At 44.9% G+C, this 22,227-nt stretch overlaps 3 protein-coding genes and 1 long non-coding RNA gene across 11 annotated transcripts; 2 read left to right on the forward strand and 2 right to left on the reverse strand.

Moving 5' to 3' along the window:
- Nucleotides 1-1,576: 1,576 nt before the first annotated feature.
- On the reverse strand, nucleotides 1,577-4,907 carry LOC118224289. Its single transcript, XR_004764614.1, has 4 exons — nucleotides 4,824-4,907; nucleotides 4,070-4,135; nucleotides 3,880-3,945; nucleotides 1,577-2,012 (listed from the first exon to the last, which is right to left on the reverse strand). It is a non-coding gene; the product is annotated as an uncharacterized LOC118224289 (long non-coding RNA).
- On the forward strand, nucleotides 4,478-13,112 carry plp1a (proteolipid protein 1a). Of its 4 annotated transcripts, none has more exons than XM_035411697.1 (7): nucleotides 4,478-4,748; nucleotides 7,213-7,399; nucleotides 7,801-7,957; nucleotides 8,388-8,556; nucleotides 9,064-9,137; nucleotides 9,286-9,351; nucleotides 12,310-13,112. In XM_035411697.1, the coding sequence occupies exons 1-7, from the start codon at nucleotides 4,745-4,747 to the stop codon at nucleotides 12,469-12,471; spliced, it is 819 nt and encodes a 272-aa protein (XP_035267588.1). In that variant the 5' UTR covers nucleotides 4,478-4,744; the 3' UTR covers nucleotides 12,472-13,112. The 4 variants fall into 4 exon arrangements, with proteins under 4 accessions (XP_035267588.1, XP_035267584.1, XP_035267586.1 ...); XM_035411693.1 differs by lacking the exon at nucleotides 4,478-4,748 and adding an exon at nucleotides 6,203-6,611; XM_035411695.1 differs by lacking the exons at nucleotides 4,478-4,748; nucleotides 12,310-13,112 and adding exons at nucleotides 6,203-6,611; nucleotides 10,890-11,280.
- rab9b (RAB9B, member RAS oncogene family) lies at nucleotides 12,962-17,945 on the reverse strand. Its single transcript, XM_035411698.1, has 2 exons — nucleotides 17,692-17,945; nucleotides 12,962-16,848 (listed from the first exon to the last, which is right to left on the reverse strand). Exon 2 carries the CDS (start codon nucleotides 16,799-16,801, stop codon nucleotides 16,190-16,192), a length of 612 nt encoding a protein of 203 aa, XP_035267589.1. The 5' UTR covers nucleotides 16,802-16,848; nucleotides 17,692-17,945; the 3' UTR covers nucleotides 12,962-16,189.
- Nucleotides 17,909-22,221, forward strand: fut11 (fucosyltransferase 11 (alpha (1,3) fucosyltransferase)). 5 transcript variants are annotated; one of them, XM_035411692.1, is made up of 4 exons: nucleotides 17,909-17,958; nucleotides 19,260-19,942; nucleotides 20,328-20,950; nucleotides 21,328-22,221. In XM_035411692.1, the coding sequence occupies exons 2-4, from the start codon at nucleotides 19,262-19,264 to the stop codon at nucleotides 21,473-21,475; spliced, it is 1,452 nt and encodes a 483-aa protein (XP_035267583.1). In that variant the 5' UTR covers nucleotides 17,909-17,958; nucleotides 19,260-19,261; the 3' UTR covers nucleotides 21,476-22,221. The 5 variants fall into 5 exon arrangements, with proteins under 5 accessions (XP_035267583.1, XP_035267580.1, XP_035267582.1 ...); XM_035411689.1 differs by lacking the exon at nucleotides 17,909-17,958 and adding an exon at nucleotides 18,326-18,457; XM_035411691.1 differs by lacking the exon at nucleotides 17,909-17,958 and adding an exon at nucleotides 18,374-18,421.
- Nucleotides 22,222-22,227: the final 6 nt, after the last annotated feature.

Consider the following 22,227-nt stretch of genomic DNA (forward strand, 5'->3'; position numbering starts at 1 on the left):
ATTAAGTGAATAAAAAAGACATTGACGCTGCCGTCTTTGCAATTGGGCCGTCTGGTGTTTTGACAAATAACCTGCAGGCATGTCATTGGAATAATATGCCCTAACCAGTCAAGTTAGTTTTATCCATTTCTTTTCCCACGCTATAGCGTTTTGGGCGGAGAACTATGCTTAGGTCCTTTGGCCAAAAGGTCCAAGTAAGTAGGCCTATACTTTTAACGTTTAATAGCATAGCACTTTAATGTAAATTATCCATCAGCATCAACAATTCTTTTTAGTCATTTTTATCAAAATTGTGTGCATTAATGCTATGTAAACAAAAACAATATGAACGTGTTGACATAGGGGGAATTCAAATTGCCTACGCATGCACGGCAAAAAGATTAAAATGCGTGACAATTTTATTCTATCTATTTTTAGGTACGCGTTTCGTTTTGACACTTTAATCTCTTCTTTTTTGCCGTGCATGCGTACTCTTGACTCGTAGCACTAATGCCAACACCTGATGATAAAAATGTACTGTTTGTCCATAATAAAAGCCATCTCCAATGTTCATGTGTACGATTTTTTTTCAACGTTTATGTTTATGTTCAAATAAATTGTACCTTTGGTAGTTACGTCTGTCGTTGTATTGGTTTTCCGTCTTGTGAACATGCTCTAACGCGCAATTAACACAACCCGGAAGTTGGTCAAATTCGGACAAGTAATTCAACATTTAAAATTATAACATATATTCGAGCATATTCGATCGTATGTGTTTTTTAATTAACTAGGCTAATTGCTTAATTTTTTATTTATTTAAATGACGGCCGTCATTTTTGGCCAGTATTGACAGCCCTAATGCATACACACAAGTACATTTTAGGATTGTTCATTTTTTTTTACTGTACAGACTTCCATTTCCCAAATCCTCTCTTTTCAGGGAACACGGCTTGAAGGGTTATGCCACAATAAAACAATTTTTCTCAGACAATACTGCCCATTTGAGCTCAGATATTGATGCTCACACAACATTCATGACCTTTTAAATTCAAGTTTACCAGGCAGCTGGGAGTTTTATTTGTAGTGAGGGAGAATGTCTGCCCCCATGTGGACATCAAACCAAATACTGCATGACGCCTTAAAGAACATTCCTTGTTCTCACAAGTCACTATCAAGCGTACCTGACCTGCCATATTGACTTAAAATACTTTAAAATGGCTGATGCTTGTGTTTTCATTTATATTCCCTGGATCCAATGTCTTAGCAACAGGTCAGCTGTCTCTCTCTCCACCCTTACGTTACAATTGTGAATATACAACAGCAAAGTGCTCGGGAATTAAATGTCTAATTTAAACAAGTGAACAATATGAGCACATTATCATTATACTACTGCAGACCTGCATTATTTTGTATATTCATTTATTGATCACTGCTACCATGTTAGAGTTTTTGTATTCTGCAGGTAAACTTGCACAGTGCAATTACGGAAAATAAATCTTTCAATGTTGTCAGGCCAATAATAGGTTCATGTGTCAATATGTAATGTGTAAATGTACTCATTAGTGAAAATCAAGAGTTTCCTGTTAGGCAAATAGATTCACCAATACTTTAATGAATGAGGTTGCTTTGACTAAGTGAGACTGTCCACAGGTCCTTTTCAGTAGTCAACAGCACAACATGCCTGTATCAGTGAACAGCTCCACTTATGTGGCTACTTAATATCTTAACACTGGTAGATGTTAAGAAGCACTTTGCACTCCCACAAAATCAGTGACACTTCAGCATAATATGATTCTGGAATAATACAAGTGTCCTTTTATGTGGATACCTTTACCTAATTTCATAAAATTTTCCACAGTAATGAGTTACATAAAACAAATGAGAGACATACATATGCCAAGCCATGATGATTCCTCATCACATGACCTCATGATGATCATGCCTGCTTCCACCCTGCCCACTGTTGACCGCATTGGGCATCATATGGGAATGTGATCCAAGAGAATCCATTTCCAGCAGGAGCTGAGGTATGCCTAGGGATAATGTAAGCATCACAAAATCCTGACTAAATTGAGGTACAGCTGAATCCCAGTTAGTGTAAACTAGGCACAATACGTATGTCCTCTACCCTTTGCAGAGCTACAGTCTGTCTCTTTGTGTGTTCTCGCTATCCTGAAATCAGAAATGCCAACTTTGGCTGGAATGTGATTTATTGACATAGTGGACCGGGGGTTTATGCAGATCGCAAACTGGAGGTGGGGGGTGAGGGGGGTTGAGGCGAGTGAAATATTAGAGGGGGGGGGGGGTACCATCTCCCTGTAATGCTTATGAACTTGTGAACAGATACATAATTTATTTAATCAGGGAGTGGCTTTGGTTTTAGCTGTTCTTTTCATTTGCCTTGAGATTTGTTTGTGGAGCATGAGAGCATGGGACAGAGCCAAAAGCGTGAGATGTGGCAACCTTGCCTTAAAGACATCGATCGTAAACCCAGAGATATTGCGGCTGATTTCAGGGCATGAGACTCTTGCCCTACACAGTTTCATTCTATTTGTTTTCTCTTCCATATCAACAGTAGATGCCCTGATCTGCTTTGAAGTGGAAAAATGTAACAATTGAACTCACTATCCCTGCTGGTCAGTCAGACAAAAAAAACATTTTTGTGAAGGAGAACCACTGCAGTGTGGTGCTAGCTCCAGTGGCTCAGGTCATACACTGGACCCATTGTTAAGTCTGGGCCATAAAGCCAAGCCAGTCGTAACCATGAGGCAGAGGTGGAGGCGGAGCGAGGGGCCTACGGGCTAACACTGGTATCATTGTCCCCATTCTAATCTGCATCATCAGTGTCATTGCCATCTGCATGCCATTTGTTGTCTCTGTTGTTCTCTTCGATACCTCCATCCCATGCAGTGATACCCCTCTCTTTCTATGTGCCATTCCTCAGGAAGGGGACCAATGGGGAAGGCCAGGGTTCTGCCTGTTTAATCTCTGACCCCAAGACAGTGCCAGTCTGGCTCTTTCTCTGTCAGATGGAGCCAGGTTCCAGAGTCTATGGTCCCAGTTGCAGTCTGAATAATATACAAGATGGCTACAATAGCCACTGTACTCCAGTGCACAGCGTGGATTGAGGCAGCTCACTCATTCGGTACTCTGTAAAATTGGCATTAGAGCCAAGTGAAAAAGATCTAGCAGGCCAGTCTCTTATTTATTACTCAGTAAGTAGCATAAACAAGCCACCTCGGACTGGTATTCTTAGAGTGAATACAAGTCACTGAGGTGCAAGTGTGATTGTGTTGCTGGGTCACAGATGATGTCACATGATTTTTTTTAAAAACTGGGGAAATATGGTCCAATGTTTACATTGTTAGTATCCTTTTGTTAGAAAAAGGACAGCATTATTTTTTGTTTGCTGGTTATAATAATCGGTTTCTTTATTACAAAACATTTGACATTGAATTTGCTTAAATATATACAGGGTGTGTTTAGTTCTGACAGTAGTAAATACTTTTATGCTTTTTTGTATTTTTTAATCACTTCTTGAATGGCTTGGGATCTGTGATATAAATATTTCTGAAGCATGTAGTAGAATCTGGCCGTCAAGACACTTCTCCTTCAGTCTCATTATTAAGTACTTGTAGGATAAGTAATAATGTGGTTCTCATTACAAATACACCATATTTATCAAAATATGTGACATGCAAGAGGACCACATGGAATCTGATAAGTGCATACTCCTGATAAGCGAACACTCCTGATAAGTGCTGACATGTACAGATGTTATGATAAGATGCTATTGGAACACTTTCAAAGCACTACATAATTTAGCCACTGATTGCAGTACAGAAATGTGGGCACCCTGAGTGCAAACCAGACTGTTAAACCATCAAATAAGGGTCTTACCATTGCACCAAACACAGATCTAAAAGGCTAACAGTGATCTGGGCTTCTCTGTACGGGATCCTAAGCCTGTAAAATAATACCAGAGGAATAAACTGTTTTTAAATATATTTTGAAAACATGCTATTTTAGACTTACTTCTGGCTGTGCAAAATTTGTATTACTGTTTTTCAGTTTTATTTCTTTTAATCACCTTGATTGTTGTTCTCCATGCCCAGCTTTGCCTTTTTACATTTGCCTTATTTCATCTGTAAAACACCTGGAGCCATGTATCAAACATCCGTTATAAACAAATGTAACATAGACTGTTTGCCTCAAGAGTAGGTACATAATGTTACGAAAGTAAGATCAGTGGGTTGAAATGGGACCAGCTTCATGCTTTACATTTAAAGGAAGTATACAGATAACCAATATGTCGTTGAAAGACTATGGTGCATTAAAGCTGAAATTCAGCAATAACTGATGGGGGGGTAGGTTGTTCCATCATGATAATATTTCAGTTGTTCCCCCTTATTTGCAGGCTGTTATTGTTTTAAGACTGGCCAAGAGCCGTATGCAAATTTGCGTGCTGCTGGTTACTTGCAATGAACTGAGTAAAATTTTTGAGGCGCAAGAGACCTTGACCTCACTATTGTTCCCCATCTTGAACCCGGGCTGTTCTAGTGTGGGCCGGCAGTCCATTGAAAAGCGACATTGTGTCTTTAAGATTCGACTCTCGTGAATCTACGGAGTATGTTCATTGTTGGCGAAACAGAAGAACGAGTGAGATTGATAGTGAAGAGTTGCGGACAAGTCGCGCATATTATAGTTGGAATAGATTCCAGTGCAGAGGCGAGCAGAAGTAGCAGTAACCTCACACGCTTGGAAGATGGGTAAGTAATGGTTGTTTTAAAAAAAATGTCCTCGGTAATCATGTGAACTTAAATCGGGTTTAAACTTTTACTTACAGGTGTTGGGTTGATGCAAAGTAATTAAGCAGCAGCAGTCCTCTGAACTTTGCCGGCTTATTTTGGGACAGCTTTTTAAAGATTCGGTGCCCGCCGGTTTGAGTAAAACTGAATTGCACGCTCATTAAATATTTATATTGCGTGCTGATAATATGTTTCTGTTGCAGTCCAACTCAGCCTCTTTGGGAGTTTTCCTCACGAATATCAACGAGCTTAATATTTTATCGTTGAGGATGATGGCTAATTTAAATCAGTTAATGGCGTTCATTGACTAGGTCTGCCAATGCAGATGTTATTCCGAACGGAAAATCTGTTTATAATGGTGTTTAAAAAAACATATATATATAGAATTTGATCATTTTGTAATTAATTTCTATTTTAAACCTTTGCATTTTTACGTCACAGAGGTCAATATGAAAGGTCAACTGAGGTCTTCAGTTAGCAGCCAGGTGTAAATTTAAAATTAATGAGCTGAGAACATGACCAGGTTAATTTGAATGTTGTCTTCGCGTCTGCTAATGCTACGTTAGTGTGTGCGTGTTCTGTTAAGTTAAAATAAGTGCTGTTGAGACCGCACATATTATCACATAATAAAGAACTTTCTGCTGTATAACTATAGTCCTTCCATAAAAACCGACTGGTGACCCATTGATTGATAGCGTGTCATAGTAAATCTTTTTCCCACTTCTGCCATTAACTCAATGGTTGTGATGGAGTTTACGTTTTTTTCTTTATTACATTTTAACTGTCATGCTTTGGGTTCTGTTTTAATGCGTGCACAAACCATTTTAATAATTGTAGCAGAATTTATTCAAATACATTAAACACCAGGAGTTCTGTGGTCTGGCAAAATGTGCCCCATATCCAGCTCTGTATCTAACCATGGGTTGTGTGTGCACTGTTAAGATATTATGTACATCAAGATTAGGTTCTTGTATTGCTTATTGTCACAGCACTATTCACAGCATTGTTTTTTCAAGCCCACTCATATCATATGATAAACTTCCTGCCATTTTGATATCAGGAATGTGTTCTTTGTTCTGATTATGCAAATTTGAGAAAGAAAGGGCTGCCCAGAGACTGTGTGTGATAAGTGCTGTCTGCACGTGCACCATGGAGTCTCCACCCTTACAGGGAGCAGTGCCAACTGTAGCTGTACCAGTCCCGGCCCGTCTGTGCCCTGGGCATGGTTGTCAGTGACGTTGCCAGTCCTGCCCCGCACCAGCCTGTCAAAAGTGTGTTTGTTCGCCGGCATGCAGGAGGGAGGCAGGCTCTGGCCTTTTGTTGACTTGACATTGCTGACCCTTGTTCCCCGCATAATGCCCCAAGACAAAAGGCATTGTCTCACCGTTCCACAAAAGGAGGCGCTCTCCCAGGGCCTCTTCGCCTCCCATCCTTTCTCACACTCATGTGCTCTGAGGATGCCATTGACAGAGTGGGGCAGGGCTGCTATTGGTACGGGCTACTCTCTACGATCACCTACCGCTCCAAGCTCCACCCCTTTGTGCCAGGCATTCTGGGATGGACGGCCTGTTCATTGAATGCATAAGAGCCCCGCATCCGCTTACAGAGGGCCGCGCAGGTGGATATGCACAGACACGGGATGAAGCAGGAGAGCTTTATCCACGGAACCTCGTAATCTTCGTATCGGTGCTGCTGTTTTTCTTCCTCCTTTTTCGGCCTGGAAGATGGAAAGTGACAAAGGATTAAAACCGGATGCCCTTGATTCTCCGGATCAGAGGCCGTGCGTTCTGCTCGTCCCGCTGGACAAACACGCTCCTCGAACAAGTAATGCAGTCGTGGCTTCGCCGTCGTCGTTTCCGCGGGAACTGCTTCTGAAGCAGCTGTGCAGTCAGGGTTGGAGGGGTACATCGGCAGGGGGTGTTTTATTATGTGCGCTGCGGTCTGCTGGGTTTATCTCTGAGAACATACTCATTGAAACGGATCCGCATCAAGCACAGCTTCTTAACCCCGGTCATGGAGGGACACGGCGCATGCAGAGTCGCTCTACAGCTGTGCGGCGAACCACCTGATTCAACTAATCATCGTCTCGATTGAAGAAGTGTAACTTCCCAGCTGTGAGAGAGTTAGGAGCCTCATAGAGAACTTTGCAGACCTGCTGGATTGTAGCCCTCGGGGAGACAAGTAGCTGGTTATAAATAATCAGCGGCAGTGTACCTTGCAGACGTGAATGATGTGTGGAATAGAAAGTGTGTTACTCTATGATAATGATAATAATGCATTTTCCTCCTGGTCCTTATTCTCTGCAGTATCTCTCTCTCTCTCCCTCCCTCTCCCTCTCACCTTCTGTCTCTGTCTCCTTGTTGTGTAAGAGGTGAATATGGCTTGTTGTTGAGGTGCATTGGTACTTTTTCTCCCTGACCCCCAGGTTGTTATGACTGCTGTGTGCGCTGTTTGGGTGGGGTGCCCTACACGTCCCTGGTTGCCACCCTGATGTGCTTCTCGGGCATCGCGCTGTTCTGCGGCTGTGGGCACCAGGCGCTGGCGGAGACGGAGCGTCTCATTGAGACGTACTTTGCCCGCAACCTGCAGGATTACATCACCATGGCCTACCTGTGAGTCGCTCGCGTCCTGTGGCCGTGTGTCTCTAGCACCTGTACTGCACAAGAACATGTCCAAAAAAGGGTTAAACGAAAGAAAACATGGGGTACTGATTGCATTAGTTTCTTTTTCTCAGTGCAGATTCCCTTATCTAGGGCAATTTACATAGCCACATTACTCATTCATACACCTGGATATTGTTCACAGTTAAATTAGGTTAAGTGGGCACTGTACATTTTTCAAGGGTACAACAGTGTTGCCAAACCGTAGCATGTGCACCCATCTTACGAGCCTAGTTCTTTTAGCTTTGCTTTGCATTGTTGCCATGGCTATCACTGACTCTCAACTGCTGAAAGATCAGTGGGATGAGAGTTTGCACCCTTATTAATACCCTAATATCTTCCTTCCTTTCTAGTATCCAGTATTTCCAGTACATCATCTACGGCCTGGCCTCTTTCTTCTTCCTTTACTGCATCCTGTTGCTGGCAGAGGGCTTTTACACCACCAGCGCGGTCAAGCAGACCTTCGGGGAGTTTCGCAGCACGGTGTGCGGGCGCTGCCTCAGCACAACGGTGAGGGTTCATCTGGGGGCCTGAGCCCCAGGGTCCAGGGCCATACAGCATGCTGGGAGTAAGAGTGAGGCTGAACGAGCAACATAATGCACGGAGCTGCCTTGTACTACCAAACTCTTACTTTCACAAACCAGTTAAACATTAGTTCTGTATATAAAAAAAAAAGAATGGTTTGAGAGACATTCATAATGCATCTTAGCTACAGATTAGTGCATAGCAGTTCTATTCCATGTCTTGCCATAAGGTGGTTTGAGCACCACCAACACATCTCTTCCATTTAGTTCATTAACCCATTTCTAGTACAACCTGATCAGATTCAAACTGCTGTGCATTAGGTATTAGGAGACAGGCCACATTGGGGGGTTATGAATGTAATAATTTGGAGTGTGCAGCGGTAGCTCAAAGCGTGACCGTGTGCTCCCTCCCTCAGTTCATCGTGGTGACCTACGTCCTGGCCGTCATCTGGCTCCTGGTGTTCGCCATCTCGGCGCTGCCCGTCTACTTCTTCTACAACATGGCCACCACGTGCCACACCATCGACGAGCTGTCTGAGACGGCCACCAGCATCAACCAGCTGTGCATAGACGCCAGGCAGTATGGTACGGACTGACCGCAGACTCAAGGGGCCTCTTCCATTCCCGCACCTTTTACTCTGGACCCCGGTCTTCTGTGTCCTGTCTGTCAGAACATTTCTATCCGTTTCCTCTTCTCAGACCTGTCTCATTGCAGTCAGGCTAGTATTACATAGCATGACATGGCATAGGGTCCCCTTGTGTGGTTCTGTTACAAAGTAAAGGAATTCTATTGTTGGACATACCCAAGGCCCTTTGACCCGGAGTGCTCTTACCAGCTAAATACCTATTTTGGGTTAATGTCAAATATTTAGCATTAAATAGTACCATATTAATGTAATATTTATGTTAAATAATGGACCAGTAATGTGTTTGACAGTGACCATGTTTTATGACCGGATTGGTTCAGCTGTTGGTTGTTTAGTCGAGGCGAAGCGTCACAGGGTCGCCAGGGCTTTGTGACCCCCACAGCACTAACTGCTTCGGCTGAGAAGGGGAGGAGGGCGCTAAGGACTCCCTGTATTGATCCCTCAGGATTGCTGCCCTGGAACGCGTTGCCGGGGAAAGCTTGCGGAATGACCCTGTCGACCGTTTGCCAAACGAGGGAGGTGAGAGAGAACAAAAGGGCCCGCCGTGTGACTGCGCTGCTGAATCGCAGCGCAGGCCATGTGGGGGGAAAGGGATAATGCGCCCATTGTCACGCAGTCACCCCGACATGCAGGGCGGCACTGACTCTGTGCTCTTGTGCCGTTGCAGTTCTTCCTGACCTACGACCTCTACATAGCCGCCTTTGCCGGAGCAGGGATCACACTCTTGGCACTGGTAAGTGGTTGCGTCAGGCGGCGAGTTTGGCCGAGCTGGAGTTATGCAGCGAGCACAAGGGCGATGTGGCATGTAACCCCTCTTGATGTGGGAGTATGGGAATTTGATGTCTGTCTGAGCCTTGGCCCGTGACTGCCTGCTCCCTCTCATAGCTCAGAGAAAATAAGGGAGGAAAATTGTGGGCCTGTTGTGTACTGGTAATGTGACTTGTCTCCGGTGATGCGATTTGCCTTTGAGTTGTGGTCGAGGGGGAGGGGGATTACAAATTCTAATGAATGCTGCTTACCATGAGAATGTGGATTTCTCAGACAAAGAGTTTAACCACAATGCGCCCTTCTCTGAAAATGAGCTAAGTGTTATTTTTTCATGATGTACAATTATAATTCAGATGTTCAATCTAGATTAAAATAAAAGTATTAAAAATAGCCAGCATAACTGTTTGCAAGTGGCAGTGGCTAAATTTGGCATTAGCCTACTATAGTTGGGAGTAGTTTTTGGTTTAGATGTATTATAGTATTAAGATTTTAACATTGTGGAAAAAACATAACATTTTCTTCACACTGCTTCTAAACCCGTGACACTGTTTTGGGCTCTTGGTATCGAGGTCGTTTTCACCAAGCACTTTCTCTAATTTTTTTCTATCACTTTCTCTCACTGTCTCTCTCTTTCTCTAGCTCACCTACATGGTCTCCACCACCTATAACTTTGCCGTGCTGAGGTATCTGGGGAGAAAGGGCATAGGCACACGGTGTTAGGGCCTCCACCCCGGTTTCCACTGCCCCGCTGAAGAGCCCCCGAGGGGAACCACCAAATTCTCACGCCCCTTCCTTCACATCTGCAAACTTCCACATATGGGACTACTGCACTACAATGCCCCAAGGGTACTCCAGGACTAGCATAGTTTGATTGTGTCTCATATGGAAGAGAAAGAGAGACGAGCACCTCCGTCCTCACGCTCCCTCCTCCACCACCCCCCACTCCCCTGGGTTCTACTGTCTGCTCACTGTGGAGGGTGATGCCGGAGAGTGCATTTAGAAGGCATGGTATAAATATCGTTGCCTTCTTTTCTTTAGATGCTGCTTTGTTTTAAAATTTTAAACACTGCTCTTTGGGTTTGGTTGTGTTGCTGTTAGTCGGCTGTAAGGTGTTGTCTGTCTTGTTCTTGTCCTCTCCCTCTCTCCTCGTTTAATATGTGGACTTTCCTAAAAGATCGCTTCTAGCTGTACGTCTCATCTGTGGGAAAACTGGCCATTGCTTTCTTTTTTTTTGTGCCACAGACTGTGCTATTGAAATGATGTATGTACCAGATGATGAGATGCACCAGAAACAATAAGTTGACAAATGGGAGCTAGTGAAACGTCCACAATTCATGGTCATTCTCTCTTTCGCACACACACACACACGTTTATGCGCACACGCACAAAAGACAAACTCCGTAGCGAACTTTCGTTGCCATGGCATCACTCACATCTGGTTGCCATGGCACCAGACTTGCCTGTGTTTGCAGTCTGATCCTTACCCCAGATCACTTCTCACAGCCTCCAGCGAGCCCTAAAGCGGCTCCCACAATAGGACAGGGCGTTGCTGGTCTGGGGGGCAATCGTAGGGGGTGTCCCATGACCAGCCTGTCACCAGGCCCTGCGTGAGGGTCAGTGGGAAAGAGCCCATGGACAAAGAGAGGCCCGAAACCTTTCAGGAAGGCTGAATGGAGCCCTTCTCCAGCAGGCACAATGTTGGAATCAAATGCCTTGTTATAATGACACGTTCAGGGAGAGGAATGGAGAGAGAAAGGGACAGGGGAGGGGATGGAATTAACCACCTCGCCTCCTTTCTGTAACTGAGGCAGATGGACGCACATGTAGACAGTGCTTTCTGTCCTTCAGGTAGATAATTAGCAGTCTAAAGGAAATGTAAAAAATAAAAAAAGATCCAGTCTATTTTTGTACATGGCATCGAAGAACTCCCATCTCTGATCGTATAACTATATAAAATGCCAATGAATCAAACCACTTTTAAGGGCTGTTTGTGCCGAAATCCTGTAGTGCTATAGTTCGGCAGCTGTGATGTGTAACCCCCTTATGTGGGTAGGTGGTAATTAAGTGCACTTGTTGAGTGTGATGTGATAGTACATTGTTTAAACATCCCATTTTTTCACTGTGATTTTACCATTAGTATTGTAAGTACTTCTCAATGTGTAACGGCGTCTTTTTAAATAAATTGTACTAAACTATACCTGCATGAAGACTTCATTGTCCTATTAGACCATCGTGTTGAGGAGTGTACGTCTCGCGAGAGGTTTAAAAAAAAAAAAAAAACGGATGAGCTTTGCGATCTGGTTGTTGGGTCACGTTTGTGATTCATTGCCGAGAGATTTGCTAGTAGCAATGTGCATTGCGTTCTGGCTGCATTGACCCCAGGAAAGTCTACTCTCATGTTGCCGCTTTGACGCTTCGGTGTCTGTCATCAAGCACTATGTGATGCATAGAACTGAAATGTGATTTGTTATAGTGGCAAGCGAGCAGCTTTAGTCAGATTTCATGTGAGTGCCACAGTTGCTGGCATTTAGAAATGCTGTAGCCAGAAACAAAAATGTTAAATGCTCTATTTTCGGATGACATCACACATGACCTGGCCTCATATAATTTGTCTGTAGGCTAAATTAGATTAACAGCACCACTGTGGAAAATGCAAATCTACAAACTCACTGGCTAAGTTACTTTCCCTCTGCATGTTTTTCTTAGTGTGTATAAAAAAATAAACTTGAAATTATCATTGAAAAGGATGACAAAGCTGCCATGGAAATTGTGGGTTGCTCCGGGCGATATGAAGACTGACAGCTGGTTTGACTGTCATGATGTATGCCAGAATGAGTTCAATATGTCTGCAGCGATCCCACTGGCTTGTGTTTGGGGCTTGTGTTCTGTTGCTTCCCCTCCCTCCCTGTTCATCTTTTCACAGATTCAGTGCTTCCTGCGACTGGTCGTGGGTCGCTTGCACTTGAAGGAGAGATGCAAGCGGGAGTCGGACGTCGGCCAGGGGTTCGTGTCGTTCAGAAGCCTCCAAAAAGAGCAAAATGGGAGTCTGTGCTCCCCGTACACCCCTCCTGCTCTGGACATTTGAAGAGATTCAAAAACCCTCCATTTTAGGGCTGCCATAATTTGGATGACTGCCGAGTGGACCAGTTTACTGCACCCATTGAATGTTCTGTGATTTACCACCAGAGGGTGATGTAGTACATTTAGGGAAAGGTTGGCCCTTTTCAGTTTTCGAACAGCATTTTCAATGTTGTATGCAATGTGGTTTGACTCTGTTTGACTACATTCGGCAAGGTAGTACTTAAAATTTAGTTTTATTTCTTTGAGTTGAATATTTTCTTATGAAAAAATAATATTGCTGTTGCATTGTCAGTATAGAACAGGGCCTGTGCAAAATGTGTTGAGTAAACTGACTTAGTTGCTTTTTTATTATTGAAAATGAATGGCTTCTGTTAAATATTTCACCAACTTAATAAATGCAGTATTGGAATTATTTTTCAAAACTGAAGTCCACATTCAAAAAATAAGTGTTCAATCATTACATTCTATGCAAGCCAAGACACACACTGCTGTAATATTTTTAGAACTTTTTTTATTAATGTTGGTATTTAATATTAGACAGCATTAGGTTTGTAAACAGTCTTCATCTCCATAGTGTAATTGTAATAATCACAGGCTGTCATATCCTTCTTAAATCTGAAGGACCACAGGCATTTATAACCACCCCATTCGGCTCAAAAACAAAACAGAACTACAATTAGCTGAACCCTCTCACCCATGTTATAAATATCGGCTAACTAGCCAAATTAAATGGACCAGGCACCCTTTTAACACAACCGTGCCTGTGAAGGCAAGTTAACCTCATATGATCAATACATCTGGCATGAAGGGAAACCATAACAGAACAGCCAAAAAAGTTCTGCCATATACTTATATTTTGTTAACAAGAATGTTTTTTTATTTAATTTTATATAACACCTTTGTGGTGAGTGATACTGTTGAAATAACTTGTGCTCTCAAATACCATCATAGAGAACTCAAGGTCTGATTCAATTCTCCAGCTTTGTGGATTGCCCTCAATTTTGAGTAAAAGGCAAGGGTTACTTTTTATTACTCCCAGTACATGATGCAGTCAGGAAGCACTTGAAACCACTTAAAAAATTATCAGATAATGCTTTTTAAAAGATAACACTGCTTAAATCGGTTATCTAAATTTAAGGACAAAAGTTCAAACTGGGACTGGACTGATCCATCTTACAATCCCAAGGTCCCCAAGTTCAGCTGCAATACTTGTGTTAATAGTCCATATGTATCTCTTTGCATGTTTCCTACACAGTACTGTGTGGGGATAAATCTACAGATGTTCTAAATGTTCAGACCTTCGTTTACTGATGGGCATTTACAACAGGAGCAGATGATAGGCAGCCAAGAGCAATCTGACCACAAATTAGCTTATTTTTAAAAATGTTCTGAAATATAAAATAACAGGCAGGAGTGACCCCGCTTGACATTTCAGCATATGTCCTAATTGAACATTAAGTACTCTGTGTAACAGAAAGCCCTGTGGACATTGTAACAGTAGATCAATGCCTCACTGACATGTCAAATGTTGATGTACCATACAGTGGAATGTACCATTGGTAACTCAGTAAATAGGATAACACCCCCCCCCCACCCCCACCAATGAACCAGTCAGGTATTGTACCGACTAATAGCTCTGTACACACTGTGATATCAGCAAAGGAAACGTAGGTACCTCATTCTCATCTTCACAGTCTACCTCACTCCAGTAACTTGCACCCATTTGTCCAAGTTATGAATTTTAAATCAGATTACGGTTTTGGTAACCTGTTACTGTTAAATTAAAAAGCCAGAAAGAGGCTGATAATTTTGGTAAAACTTGCATGCAAGCACTAGTGCAAGGCCAAAGTTATAACAAATCTGGTTAATGTGAATTTGTAGCTTCTACAAGAACATTCCCCAGAAACAACAGTTCACCTAAAAAACAATTATCCTAAAAACATAAGTAGTTAATACAGACTGTAGTGCCAAAGCATTAGCATTAGCAGCAACAAATGCCACAGCAACAAAAACAATACATGTACCTTTGATTAGAACAGCTGTCCGCTAACACGGTCATTGAAAAGTACCAAAGTGTGCAATTTCTAATGTAGTTTGCCAGAGAGGTAATGAGAAGAGGGTTGGTTCTTTAAAAAATCTGTGCTATTGTATTAACACTGAAAAATCGTTGCCAGTAACACTCTCCAATTCCATAGCACAGGGCGGATAAACAAAACACATGCTCACAATTTTCACAAGATCGGCTGTGATAAAAACGGATTGCTGGACAGCTATTACAAAATTGTATGTTATTGTTTTTTTCTCGCAAGTGTTAAGTATGAGTTTGATAAATATGTGCAGTATGGTATTCGCCAAGCTGACAGGCCTAGGTGGTTAATGGACTAGAATAGTATTAAAATGTCTCCGAAGGTCATTTATGACTGCGTGCTACATTTCGCTGCATCAGCTGGATGCCAAAGACAATATATCTGTCCAGTGAAGGTTCTGTAATTTGGCATGCACAGGAAAGCCATGGCAAATCAAAATGGCCAAGGTAAGGGGCGGAAATGGGCATTCAGGGTCAGAGTAACAAAAGGGGACAAATATTTGCCACACGGAAAGCACGACGGTCAGTGATGCAACTGGAATGTCTGCAAACTAAAGTGCAACCCCCGGCATCACAGACTGACTGACTGACACACACACACACACACACACACAGCCATGTAGGTACAGGAGGGCACTTGCACAATCTACAAAATCTAGAAACAAAATTAAAAAGTTAGACAACAGGTGTAACAAGTGCTCCAAATGTCAAGAAAAAGGTAAAAGGCCTAGTACCACTTCGTACCCACTATTAAATAAACGTATAAATAGAAATGTAACAGGAAAAAGAGCTGATTTATAAATCACAAAAACAAATAAAATTAAGTTCCCTTTTCTTCTGCAAGATTACTGCAATTACTCTTGCACGGCAATACACGTACCCTAACAGTTCATTATCGCCAGTCTGTTCTGACGATATAAGAAAGAAATGAGAAGAGCCAAGCAAAAATCAAAGATCAAGCATGATGTCAAAAGACAGGGCATTCACATTCACCCGCAGACGACGGCTTAGTTTTTTGCTGCGGGGGTCAAAGCACAGTGTTGCTTCGGAACCATACCGGAAATCAAACCCCGGACCTGCGCGTTATTTATTTCTGCAGTTATTCCCCTCTGGACAAACCCTCCCCTATGCCACAAAGTAGGCATTTTGGCAGGCAGATGCTTTCATCTGAGCCCTTGTGAAACCAAAGCCTTTATTTCCAGGGCTAAGTATGAGTCATCTATTGTGCCACGGGCAGTCTGCATGTGCTCTTGAGAAGGCCAAGGTGCAGGAGGGCAGTTATAGATGAGACTGTACCAGCCCTCAGACTGGAGGTTAGCTTAGCACTGCCTTAATTAGCCCCCACCCCACAGGCAAAGAGCTCAGAATGAAAGAAGGAGGAAGAGTAGGAAGGCATGTGGGACCACAAGGGGGGAAAAAGCAGGGGGTATAATACTGTACCCATTACAAAATCCCTCAAGGCTCTCAGAGTAAGCTCCTGAAGCAGGGCTTGTACCTGTACTACTGCCACATGACACTGGGACTCCATAAACCTGCAGGGAAAATGGTGGCAAGTAGCAGGGGTGGGAATGGGAGCAGAAGGGAGGGGCAGGGCTGGGCAGGGGTTATACTGTAGGTGTGTTGGGGCGTATGGGGCTCAGCAGCAGGAGGAGCGGGGAGCCTTGCGGTTGCCGTGGAGATCGATGGCACTACTCAGGAGCGCGTGGTCTATCTGGTCCTCTCCCGCCAGCACCTCGCGCACGGCGGCCTCGAAAGCCGCGCCCACGTTGGTGTCATCCTTTGCGCTGGTCTCAAAGTACGGGCAGCCCCCGCTCTCCTGGCACCAGGCCCGCGCCTCCTCCTCGCCCACCTCCCGCTCCGACGCTTTGTCCACCTTGTTGCCGAGCACCACGAAGGGGAAGCGCTCTGGGTCCCGCACGTCCGAGTAGTACATGAACTCCTTCTTCCAGCAGCCTAGGTTGTGGAAGCTCTGTAGGTCATCCACAGCGAATGTGAGCAGGCAGCAGTCAGCGCCCCTGTAGAAGGGCGTGCGCAGGCTCTTGAAGCGCTCCTGCCCAGCCGTGTCCCAGATCTGCAGGGTGACCAGGCGGCCGTCCACTTCCAGGTCGCGGTTGAGGAACTCTACGCCTATGGTGTGGAAAGACTGCGAGTCGAAGCGGTCCGTCACATACCGATTCATCAGGGAACTCTTCCCCACCCCGCCGTCTCCCAATAGAATCACCTTCAACAGCAAGCTCTTCCCGCTCATCGTGGCCCGCTCCCAGGCAGAAGGCCAGGCCGCTTTAATGCCACCTGCTGAAGCACACGCACACCAAGGGAAAACACTCAAACTCGGTCACGCAACTCTGCTTACATTGCCTGCAACTGAAAAGACCAATCGCTTTTCACTACGTGTGTCTGTGAAAGTCGTGTGCTCATTAAAGCAAGCAATATCATGTGCCGATCTACAAAGGAGGATGTGAAACAAGCGACTCGTTTCTAATCCTGTTATAACGTTAGTTTAATGGTGTTTCCCCCTTTTAAGTTAAACGCATTTCATGTTTAACTGATTTAGCCACAAGCTGTCGTGGTTGACTTGCACATGTCAGAACGGACGGCGAGCAAACAAGTTACACATAGAAGTGAATCACTGTTGTTGTTAGCAAGTGTTTGTTTTTTTCCCAATCTGAGCACGCACATAGCGTCGTGGACAATATATGGCAGGAAGCAGCCGGCTTGTTACTGCGCACGCTCATTACATTGCCTGCTTTCTATCTCACTATCTCGCATCCACCTGTACGTACAGCTTTTTGGCTAGTGACACAGCGAACAATAACACCACCAGCTTCGCAAATGCTACGACATCTCCAAACTATCGCGTGACGCCACATGTGCATCTGTGAATATAACTAGCTATATTCGCCAGCAGCAACTGAAAGCACATATTTGTAATTCGCTAGCTAGGTACTATCGATGTGCGACTTTATTGCTGAAATGCCAGCTACGTTAGCTGGTATTAGCTAGCTAAAAAACCATACACAACAAACATTTAGGAAAGTCGAGTAGACATACAACTGAATATTGCTATTTTGTAATTTTATGATGTATAAATTCAACTATATCAGCGATTCTGGTTTTTATAAAAGTTTATAAATTTACCTCATTCTGCACAACAGACGTTACTGATGTCGTGGCGCGCACCACCACAAGCACAAACTGAGATTTAACGTGCACTCGCCGGTGCTGCGCGCTCCAGTCACTCTCACCCATTGCGCGTACTTTGAGTCAGACTGCAGACTGTTGGACGCAATGAACTCTACAGTTCAGTAGTTGGACGGGGAAAAGTGGTTCTTATCGCTGCAGGATTTTATATATACGCAACTGTATGCCGTAGTCTGGTGAAAAGCCCTGCGCCAGTATTTCATGGTCGGTCGCCTTGACAGAACAGTAGATACGCTGCACTGTGTTCCAAATAGACATGTCTTAAAATAATATTACGAATAGTATTGCCATTATAAAGGCTATTTATGTAGTTACCGTCCAAAAGTAAATTAAGTAATAGATCGGTCATTTGGAACAGCCATTTGGATAGCTGTTGTACCACTTCCGCCTCTTGCGCGTGCACGAGTACGCTTCTAGCAGCGATGAGTGCAGTGATGCTGAAAGTGTTCAAAGTCATCCTGAAAAATACAGTTTAATCACACGGATATGTTAGAGAAAATATAAATCAGTAACGACTCAGCACATTTTATACGAAAGGTGTACATCTTTGCAACATATTTCTTCAGCATTACCGACACATTGCATGTATAGCTATCGATAGCGTATGATTTCATTCCCACCCATTTCCCCGTTGCACTTCCTGTTAGCCACACTCCCTGGTCAGCACGTAAGGAAAAGAAATGTCTGCGCCAAACTAAAAACGGTTGGATAACTGTTTTCTGTAATGCTAATCTTGTGCATTGTCTTGTCTGATGGGCTAGTGTGGGAAGGCGAATGCCAGTGTAGCTCTTCAGTTGTCGCAGTTACCATGGTGCCTGTTGAACTGCATTTCGTGGACAAGAAGAAAATTCGTAATTTCCCAAACTGAACCGAAATATAGCGAAATTACTATGGAACAATATATGCTGTTCTGTAGTTATTTTTGCTCCTTTTAAACAACTCGATTAAGGCTCTTTGTATCTTTTATATGTCGGTTGTCCCAAAAATGCATGCATGCGAGCTATGCTGATGTGCATATTGCAGGCTATTTTTTTAGACTATAAATAGGCTGGCTGTGTTTTCTTTGACATAGGGATAAAGAGGTTCTCCTTTGAGGAATGGTTCGTGGACGAAGTCGCATTTTTACTGTTTTTGTTACCAAACTGGACGATGTTTCCCCGACAAACGTTATAAAGCGACTTGCTGTTTTTATTTTTCACACAACACAGCGGTTTCTGATTCGCCCGAGTCTGCCACATAGGCGCTAGTGAACTGCAGTGATTGAGTGTGCACCATAGGAAGAAACCTTTTTTTGGTTCAAAATTCTTCTGACCCGAACGTATTTTAAACTGTAACACTTTATCCCATAAGTTGTGCAATTGTTGTTTTAGTTTGGTAACCTTCTTCTCTCTAAAATGGCATACGTAGCCTATTTGACGTAAGCAGAGGCAAAATGTAAATGTAACAGATCTAAGTTCTGCTTCGCAGATTCATTTTTTATTTATTGTTTTAATATGCTATTTCAGAGATGGCTGTGCAGGGCAGTATGCTGGTTGCCCTGTTATGGCTGCTTGTGGCGGTGCCTTGCTGGGCTCAGGAACCAGTGGACTCGGGGGACAGGGAGGCCTTCCTGCCCCAGAGTGTTCTGTCTGACATGGAGTTCGCAACAGTGAGCTCATATCGTGGGCCCGGCAACAACGATTCCCGTGGCAACAAAGAACTGCCCATCCTACTGTGGTGGAGCGCAGGCCTGTTCCCCCACTTTCCCGGGGACACGGAGCGCATCGACTGCGCCCACTCGTCCTGCCTGGTCACACGCAACCGCAAAGTACAGCTGTACCGCCGAACTTCCGCCATTATCTTTTACGGCACGGACTTCCGGGCGTACGAAGCCCCCCTGCCCCGACTGCCCCACCAGGCCTGGGCGCTGTTCCACGAGGAGTCTCCCATGAACAACTACGTCCTGTCCCACGCCCCTGGCATCCGGCTCTTCAACTACACCGCTACGTTCCGCCGGGAATCGGACTACCCGCTCACGCTGCAGTGGCTGCCCTCGCTGGAGTACCTGCTGGCCCCGCCCTCGGTCTTGCTGCAGGAGAAGAACCGGTGGCGGCAGGCGGGGCTGGCGCCGGTCCTGTATATGCAGTCCCACTGCGACGTCCCTTCTGACCGGGACCGCTACGTCCGCGAGCTCATGAAGTACATCGAGGTAAAAGGTCGCCTCCCTAAAAAGGAAAGCTATCCCTGCACACAGTTTAATGCTCCGAAGTGCATTAACCTATGTGATTTGAAAAGCTCCAAAACCACACTTTGACCAGGTTGGTCGGGTTAAATTTCACCCGACGAATACCCACATTGTCATAATGTCTTCTTTGTCCTGCAGTAACAGGATTAAACTGTGGTCACATTAATATCTGCCCATGTACACCTGTCAAAATGACTGAGATCACAGTATTCTAATTGCCAAACTTATACATCCATCTCACATAGTAACGCGCACACTAAGTGGCAGACAACGCCTGGAGAATCAGTCAGCGCTTGACACATGCAGTGATCCCTCATCTGACTTCCTCGTACCCTGCCTCTGTTCCCAGGTCGACTCGTACGGGAAGTGCCTCAACAACAAGCCCCTGCCTGAGCACCTGGAGGACACGGGCACGGCGACGGGAGAGGACAGGCAGTTCATGAGCTTCGTGGCCCGCTACAAGTTCCACCTGGCCCTGGAGAACGGGCTGTGCCCGGACTACATGACGGAGAAGCTGTGGCGGCCGCTGCACCAGGGCTGCGTCCCCGTCTACCGCGGCTCGCCCTCCGTCGCCGACTGGCTGCCCAACGACAGCTCCGCCGTCCTCGTCGACGACTTCCCCTCCCCCCGCGAGCTCGCCGAGCACCTCCGGGCGCTGGATTCCGACGACGCCGAATACGCCCGCCTCCTGGAGTACAAGGACCCCCGGCGGGTCACCAACGGCCGCCTCCTGGAGGCGCTGAAGAGCCGGGAGTGGGGCGTCAACGACATGAGCAAGCCCAACTACCTCAACGGCTTCGAGTGCTTCGTGTGCGACCAGGAGAACCGGCGGCTGGCGGCCGAGCGGGCATACCGGCGCGACCCCGGGCAGCACCCGCGCCCCCAGCCCAGGATGGCCAACAACTCTCACATGGGATGCCCGCTGCCTGCCCCCGGCTACGGGATCGTCGAGGACGTTCCTCCCGACGACGGGTGAGTGTCTGGCTGCTTTTCCATCCCTCTCCTTTCATTTAGCATTCGCGGCGCCCAGTTAAAGCAGTTCTGACATTTCACAGTATGGCAGCTGCGCAGCCAGATGTAATCTGTGTCTAAAGAGGGACTGAAGGAATGTCATTTTCCAACTGTGGATTGGCTCGCGTTGGGTGTTCACTGAGTGACAGTGACGAAGCGTTCCTTTTTCTGTGTGTGTGCGTAAGTGTGTGTGTGTGTGTGTGTGTGTGTGTGTGTGTGTGTGTGTGCGCGCGCGCGCGTGTATGTGCGTGCGTGCACGTGTATGTGTGTGTGTGTGTGCGCGTGTATGTGTGTGTGTGTGTGCGCGCGTGTGTGTGTGTGTGTGTGTGCACCTTCAGCTGGCTTCAGATGTGGCCACAGGATTACTGGCAGAGCCTGGACCAGGCGCAGGGCCTGAACTCCCTGATTCAGCACAATGAATCCGACCCTGGGTTACTGTGGCACCACATCCAGGAGCTGGCAGTGAAGAGGGCCGGGGGGCACTGAAGACATGCGCATTGTCACCTCATTCAGACACTCAGCCAGCCCAGGGAGGGCGAAGACAAGTGAGACTCAAGACTGGTGCCATCACCTGTGTCTGCAGTCAGGTCAGCAGTGTCTGCTGCCATCATGTTGGGCACTGCAAAGGGCATCAGGTTGGATAGGATGTTTTTTTGTTGTTTTTTTAAATAAAAACCTCAAGACACTCTCAGCAAAGCACACAGCCATAGTCTTTCACTTTCATTATTGTCACAGTTTTTACAATGATAAACTCAGGAAAAATATATGTATATATATGTGTGTATATTTTTTGGGCAGGGCGTGTGCACAGATGATCTTGTATTCCATCTATAAATGTAGTCTTACTCATTTAGAGTAGCCTAAGTCTGAAAAAAAACCTGATCCATCCAAAAACTATAAATACCTTACTATCAATATCTATAAGCTTGCGGAATACCAAAGGACTGTTAACAGGATTAAAGGTGGGTAGTATATTTGTAATGACTGCTTGCATGGAGTTGTGGTGTTGACTCAATTCCTAAACTCAAAGTGTGTACAGATGAGGTGTGTTGGCAGTGAGTTAGGCTACATCAACCCATTTGTACAGATTGCTGCATATTTTTGTACTGTAATTGCTCATGTATACAATGGTTAATATTTATATGTGCATATTTAAATCTTGTTCATATGAAAGTGGATTATTTTATCATTTTTGTAAAGTAAAACAATTAAAAAATAAATGTGGAAAAACAGCATGT

This window comes from Anguilla anguilla, chromosome 3, assembly GCF_013347855.1.
Source record: "Anguilla anguilla isolate fAngAng1 chromosome 3, fAngAng1.pri, whole genome shotgun sequence".
In the NCBI taxonomy this organism is placed as follows: domain Eukaryota; kingdom Metazoa; phylum Chordata; class Actinopteri; order Anguilliformes; family Anguillidae; genus Anguilla; species Anguilla anguilla.

What these genes read in the sequence shown, in the direction of transcription:
- plp1a (XM_035411693.1), top strand. Translation starts at nt 6,512, where the DNA reads ATGGAAAGTGACAAAGGATTAAAACCGGATGCCCTTGATTCTCCGGAT. An exon ending in TACATCACCATGGCCTACCT is followed by an intron (nt 7,400 to 7,800) that starts GTGAGTCGCTCG and finishes CTTCCTTTCTAG; the next exon opens with TATCCAGTATTTCCAGTACA. An exon ending in CATAGACGCCAGGCAGTATG is followed by an intron (nt 8,557 to 9,063) that starts GTACGGACTGAC and finishes TTGATCCCTCAG; the next exon opens with GATTGCTGCCCTGGAACGCG.
- rab9b (XM_035411698.1), bottom strand. Translation starts at nt 16,801, where the DNA reads ATGAGCGGGAAGAGCTTGCTGTTGAAGGTGATTCTATTGGGAGACGGC.
- fut11 (XM_035411688.1), top strand. Translation starts at nt 18,563, where the DNA reads ATGGTGCCTGTTGAACTGCATTTCGTGGACAAGAAGAAAATTC. An exon ending in CGTGGACAAGAAGAAAATTC is followed by an intron (nt 18,606 to 19,259) that starts GTAATTTCCCAA and finishes ATGCTATTTCAG; the next exon opens with AGATGGCTGTGCAGGGCAGT. An exon ending in AGCTCATGAAGTACATCGAG is followed by an intron (nt 19,943 to 20,327) that starts GTAAAAGGTCGC and finishes CTCTGTTCCCAG; the next exon opens with GTCGACTCGTACGGGAAGTG.